General features: G+C 54.6%; 1 protein-coding gene across 4 annotated transcripts in view; it reads left to right on the forward strand.

The window, feature by feature from the left end:
• The window catches only part of PKNOX2 (PBX/knotted 1 homeobox 2), a 301,299-nt gene that overhangs the window by 209,098 nt on the left and 85,704 nt on the right, over positions 1-6,497 (forward strand). For 3 of the 4 annotated variants that reach the window (XM_010829459.1, XM_010829458.1, XM_010829460.1), the window contains exon 4: positions 5,661-5,769. In XM_010829459.1, coding sequence (XP_010827761.1) covers positions 5,683-5,769 — 87 coding nt within the window. In that variant the 5' untranslated portion in view covers positions 5,661-5,682. Of the gene's footprint in view, positions 1-5,660; positions 5,770-6,497 lie in introns of those variants that run through there. The other variant, XM_010829462.1, reaches the window with a different exon arrangement.

Consider the following 6,497-nt stretch of genomic DNA (forward strand, 5'->3'; position numbering starts at 1 on the left):
TCTTCAGGCCCTGGGCTCTCAAGAATCCTAGCATCTCCAAAGAGGTTCTGTAAGAGAGGGCAATATTACTGAAAAGCTCTCCAAAAGAGGAGACTTACTTCCCAAGGCTAATACAGAACCCTTCCCTGGTCCAGGGGGTTTAGGGGAAGGGAGGGAAGAAGGGTAGGTGTCCCAGAGGGTGGAAACATCTCCCCAGCCTGTCCTGTGCCAGCCACCTACCCAGCCTCCAGTGGAGGGGGGGGGGCCCACAGTGGGGAGCCACAGGGAAGCTGGTCCCTTTGTCCCCTCTCCCACCTCAGGCCTTCCAGGGGAGGGTCAGCCGGGGTCAGGGAGCTTGCTCCTGATGCTGTGGGGCCGGCTGGCCAGAGAGTTCCCAATTAGACTTAGTTTCTCATCCTTAAGGCCCTGAGCCCCCAACCCAGGCACCCCAACCCAATTACTGCTGGGCAGCGTTAACCCCTTGGTGCCCCGGGCCGTTAATAGAATGTTAATTGGTCTAATGGGTTTCTTGTCAACAAGTCCTAATGAGCTCCTTCCTAACAAGCTTGGGTCTTTTTTCTCAATCTGTTTGTCAACAAGCTGGAGTTTGAGCTCCAGTCGAGCCTCACTTTGTGGGGCTGGGGAGCTGGAGCTGAGGAGGCAGAGGGAGTGAGTGCTCCCGGGCTGCTCCTCCCTAATTCCTAAGGGGTGGCCTTCACATCCCTCAGCCACCCCCAACCTGTGCGCACATCCTCTCTCGGCCCCTGAGCTCTGTAAAATGGCAGTTTTAGCTCCTTCGGATGATAATATCAGTGACAAATGATTTCTTCTGGATATCACTGTGGGGTTGAGTGTTGCATTAGGGTTTGTTTGTTTTTTTTTTCCTTCCCAGCTTCCCCTTAATAAAGGTGCTCAGCGTTGAAAATAGTCCTGTGACGTGGGATATTTCTCAGTGGTAAACTGTTCCTCGTGTGTCCTCCATTTGCAGTCTTGGCTGTGTCCCTCCAGAGCCCTGGTGTCCGGTGACAGAGGGCTGGGGCCTCTGGACAGGGTGGAGCAGCCTCCCGGCCGTCGGCCACAAACAAATACTCCGAGGCCCCCGCGCCCTCCAGCCTCCCAAACAAAGCGCCAGAAAGGCAGGGTTCCCCAAAGGGCCTGGCGCCCAGTGATGACTCAAGGAGTTCCCCCACACCCCTGCTGTGGAGCCTCGGCCAAGAGAAGTCAGACCCCCACATTCCTCTCCGGGATGCTCCCTCGTGGACCCTCTGCACCCCAAGCCCAGCTGGTGGGAAGAAGGGGCACCTGTGCGGGTGAAGAAAAGCAATAGCTTCCGGACGTGGTGGTGGGCTCCCGGTCCCCCCGGAGTCGGGTTACCAGAGGCTCTGTGCTTGAGCACGTAGGGAAGGAAACTTAAGCCCGTGATGAAAAGGCCTCCTGTTTTTTGCAGGAGAAGCCCCCAGAGGGCAGTAGGGCAGTGGCCTAGTGGCCTGTGGTGACCCCAGAGAGGAGGAGAGGAGGGGCAGAGGCCATCTGGGTCCTCAGAAAATTGTTCCCGTGGCCTCTAGACCCTGCTCCACAGCCCAGCAGGCTCCAGATGGAAAAATCTCCTGTCAGCCTGGATAGTGCTGGTTTCTGGGTGCAGACTACTCTTGTGTGTATGTGTGTGTGTGTGTGTGTGAGTCGCTCAGCTATGTCCGACTCTGTGCAATCCCATGAACTGTAGCTCGCCAGACTCCTCTGTCTATGGAATTCTCCAGGCAAGAATACTGGAATGAATTTCCATTCCCTTCTCTAGGAGATCTTCCTGACCCAGGGATCGAAACCAGGTTTCCCACATTGCAGGCAGATTCTTTACCATCTGAGCCACCAGGGAAGCCCTAGACTACTCTTGCCATCTCTCTTTAACCCCCAGGTAGGGCAGTTCATCAGCTGTTACAAACATTTCTAAAGTGACCCTACTTCCCATCCATTGGACAGTGAACAAAAAGAATGCAAACTAAAGAGTCCTCTTCTTAGCCTCAGTCTTCCTCCTTTTGAGCTTCTTGTGCTTTGCCTTCACGATGACTTTCTCATCTGGGGAATAGGTGTATATATATATTTATATAAACCCAAACCCAAGGTGGAAGGGAACTGTGAGTGTGCTCAATCAAGTGCACCCCACCAGGTTCCTCTGTCCATCCTCCAGGGGATCTTCCTGACCCAGGGATCAAACCCATGTCTCCTGCATTGGCAAGCAGATTCTTTACCACTGAGTCACCTGGGAAACCCAGGAGGGAACTGCTGCTGCTGCTGCTGCTGCTAAGTCGCTTCAGTCGTGTCCGACTCTGTGCGACCCCATAGATGGCAGCCTACCAGGCTCCCCTGTCCCTAGTTACCCCCACAAGGGGAAGAAAAATCTGCCGCCAAACTCTGCCCCCCAGGCTCCCCCTTCTGGAGGCTTCTGGCCCTACAGCCCCACAGATGTTTGCTTTTTCTGGGCAAGGAGCGTTTAAGATTGGTGCTCCCTGGAAGGGATCCTGCCTTCAGGACCCGTACGACCTATCCAAAATTACCCCATCTGCCAGAGTTTCCAGGAAAGCTCAACCTAGCACATCCCTGAAATGCCCGTATTTCCTTTATTCCCTCCAGGTTTTCTGAAAAAGAGAGATTCCGTGCCCCTTTTAATATCTCAGAAGTCTTCATTCTTCAGGTTCTTTCTGATGTCTCAAGGAGTGTATATCCTATGCCCTGTCCCCCAATCTTCTTCACTCTGCTCTCGCCTTTCTGGGATGTTTTTCACCTTCTGGACAAGACCCAGCCATGAAAAAGGCATTGGTTTCCCTGCCTGCAGAGTTAGGCTCCACCTGGGGCTTCCTTCCAAGCCTCTTTGCAAAAGTAGAGCTTGGGTCTCAGTACCTAGTGCTTGTGAGATGGGGTGACCCTGGGTGCTTTGGCTACAAAGATAACCTGGCGGTCCGTCTCGGAAGTGAGGCCAGGGTGGATAGGGTACAAGTTCAGTGAGGCCAAGAGGCGTTCCCTGCAGTCTCGGGTTTTTAGCATGGAAAGTCATCCTTCCCCCCACCTTCTCCACAGGAACCTCGATTCACTGCACCATCACCTCCCTCCCTGGGGAGAATGCCTTGCCTCTTTTCATCTGTCCCCTCACCCCCAGCACAGGTCTTTGCATATAGTTGACTCTTGATAAACCTCTGCTGAATGAACTACGATCGTGGCATCCAGTCCCATCACTTCATGGCAAATAGATGGGAAAACAGTGGACACAGTGGCTGACTTTATTTTTCTGGGCTCCAAAATCACTGCAGATGGTGATTGCAGCCATGAAATGAAAAGATGCTTACTCCTTGGAAGGAAAGTTATGACCAGCCTAGACAGCATATTAAAAAGCAGAGACATTACTCTGTCAACAAAGGTCTGTCTAGTCAAGGCTATGGTTTTTCCAGTAGTCATGTATGGATGTGAGAGTTGGACTATGAAGAAAGCTGAGCGTCGAAGAATTGGTACTTTTGAACTGGATGTTGGAGAAGACTCTTGAGAGTCCCTTGGACTGCAAGGAGATCCAACCAGTCCATCCTAAAGGAGATCAGTCCTGGGTGTTCACTGGTAGGACTGATGTTGAAGCTGAAACTCCAGTACTTTGGCCACCTGATGCGAAGAGCTGACTCATTTGAAAGGACCCTGGGAAAGATTGAGGGCAGGAGGAGAAGGGGACAACAGAGGATGAGATGGTTGGATGGCATCACCGACTCAATGGACATGGGTTTGGGTGGATGCCGGGAGCTGGCCTGAGGAACTCCTCCCGTGACCCCGCCTTTGTGTATGCCGAGCCTCCTCTCTCATGACCTTTGCCACGGGTGGAGTTCCTCAGGCCAGCTCCCGGCAGGTGGACTCCGGGGGCTGGTGATGGACAGGGAGGCCTGGCGTGCTGTGGTCCATGGGGTCACGAAGAGTTAGACACAACTCAGCGACTGAACTGGACTGAACTGAATGAATGCCTGGATTTCCAGGGCTTTCACACGTAGACTTTGGGTCAAAGCACACCTGGTGGTTTGGAGACTCGGGTCACCAAAGCTGGTCTTTCCTCCTTTTCCTGAAAAAGAACTAACACAGCAACACACACCCACACACACTCCATATGGGGCCCTGGAGACCCTCCCTTTGACTCCCTCCAATTCCCACAGAATTCAGAGATGTGAACATTTTGGAAGGCCTTGCGGAGGGGGTGTTGGGAGGACATCAGGGAAGAAGAGGATGGAGCCCTGAGGTCCCCAGGGAGAGGGAGGAAGGGGAGGGAGGGTCTGACTGTCACGCTCGCCAAGATTGCCTGCTCCTGAGCGCCCTCCACCAAGGAGGAGGCCAGGCCCTGCACTCGCGGACGTTCTCAGGAGTCCCCGCATCTCTCGATGGACAGGCCTGTATCGGGCAATGAGCCGTGGTTTCCAGCTCTAAATATTTCAGGGCCTCTCCTGCAACTGAACAGCTCTCTGAGCATTCTGTTTCCTTGGGTGGTACAGCCAGGCTGTCTCCTCTTACTTCACCACTTAGTGATTCAAGAAGAGACCTCGAGGCCAATGGGGGCAGCTCGCTTTTGGGGGATGGAATGGGAGGGCTGGTAGATGAGAGCAGCCCCCACCGGGGGAAATCTAGAGATCTTGGCGAACCTACTTCCCAAGCACCACGCCCTCCCTGAAACACACACACACACACACGTCTGTCCTCTCTGCCTCTGCTTCCTCCTCTGTAAGAGGACCCTTGGCTCTGCGGCTCTTCTGGCTTCACTTACGGTTGAACTCAGAGTTGAACACAGGCTGAGGAAGTCTTAGTAGAATGTGCAGGAGCGTTCATGCGGCAGCGGCCCCTGCTCCCCTGCCTCTGTCCCTTCCTGGAAGGCCTCCAAGCGGTCACCTGGGGCTACGCGCCCCTCCCTCCAGCTGGGAAGGAGCCGGCGCCCCAGGTCCCTTCCCATCACTAGGGGGTGTGGTGAGCACACCTCCGGGGTTACTGTGGTGCTGGGAGACTCCTGGGGAGGGGAGGGAGAATCTGGAAATCTGGAACTGTGAGGGCTGAGGCTTCGTCTTCTTTTATTTCTTATGGAAGAGGAAAGGTTAAGAGTGGCTTTATTACTGTGCCAGGCAAAAGGGGAACACAGTAAGCTAGAGCCTCAAGAACTGGGCCCCCTCCCAGGTGAACAGGGAGAGGCCATACAGTCAGGCAAGTGTATATGATGAGGACCAGCGCTGAGATTTCTGCCCTGAGGGTATAGGGTGGCTCCAGGAGGCCTGGGAAGGGAAAGCATGCTTGACCATGGCGTGCCCACATGACCTCCAATGCCCCCTCCCACGCCCTCCTCCAGTGCTGCCACGGACCAGGCCCCCTCCCGACTCCTGCCTCTCCCCGGGCCCCCACCAGGCTGGAGCTGGTGCTGAACAGAAGCAGGGCTGCTGGCTTCCCAGATTGCTTTACATGTGATTTGAATATTGTTTATTCCAAGTCCAAATAGCACAGCAAGTCCCTCCCTACTCAGGCTTCTCCCCTTAACTCTCCTGCACTCCCCCATGGGCTTCCAGCCCTTGCTGTATCTGGTCAGTCCCCGGGGGCCTGGCCTGGGTACACATCCAGTGGCTGGTCCCCAGGACTCCCTGCGCTCAGCGATTAACAGTGCGGCCCCCTCTCTCCTGCCACAGGTCCCCCATGTGAATCCATCCCATGATGCAACATGCCTCCCCAGCCCCCGCTCTGACGATGATGGCCACGCAGAATGTCCCACCCCCAGCCTACCAGGACAGCCCACAGGTGAGTGACTGACCAGCGGCGGGGTGGAGGGGACCCGAAGGCCTTCCCCGGGCGGAGGGCAGGGCCAGGCCTACCCCAGCTCTCCTCCTGTCCAGCCTGGGGAGCCTCTTCCCAGACTCCCTGAGAGGAGTCTGCACTTGGCAAAGCACCGGGTTCAGATCCCACCTGGGCAGCTGTCGCCTGCATCAAGGACCTGGCACCCCAGGGTGCAGTACCTGCTCATGGTCTGGTGCCCCTCCCCACCCCGATTCCTGCTCAGATCAGACAAATGCCCCACCCCTCACTCAGGGAGACAGCTCCAGGTACTTGAGTCTGTCTTTGAGTGTTTAGGGAAACCCTTGAATAGAAGGTCCCTCTACAGATGGTGACTGCAGCCATGAAATTAAATGACGCTTACTCCTTGGAAGGAAAGTTATGACCAACCTAGATAGCATATTCAAAAGCAGAGACATTACTTTGCCAACAAAGGTCGTCTAGTCAAGGCTATGGTTTTTCCTGTGGTCATGTATGGATGTGAGAGTTGGACTGTGAAGAAAGCTGAGTGCCGAAGAATTGATGCTTTTGAACTGTGGTGTTGGAGAAGACTCTTGAGAGTCCCTTGGACTGCAAGGAGATCCAACCAGTCCATTCTGAAGGAGATCAGCCCTGGGATTTCTTTGGAAGGAATAATGCTAAAGCTGAAACTCCAGTACTTTGGCCACCTCATGCGAAGGGTTGACTCATTGGAA

This window comes from Bison bison, unplaced genomic scaffold (genome assembly GCF_000754665.1).
Source record: "Bison bison bison isolate TAMUID 2011002044 unplaced genomic scaffold, Bison_UMD1.0 scf7180017864506, whole genome shotgun sequence".
In the NCBI taxonomy this organism is placed as follows: domain Eukaryota; kingdom Metazoa; phylum Chordata; class Mammalia; order Artiodactyla; family Bovidae; genus Bison; species Bison bison.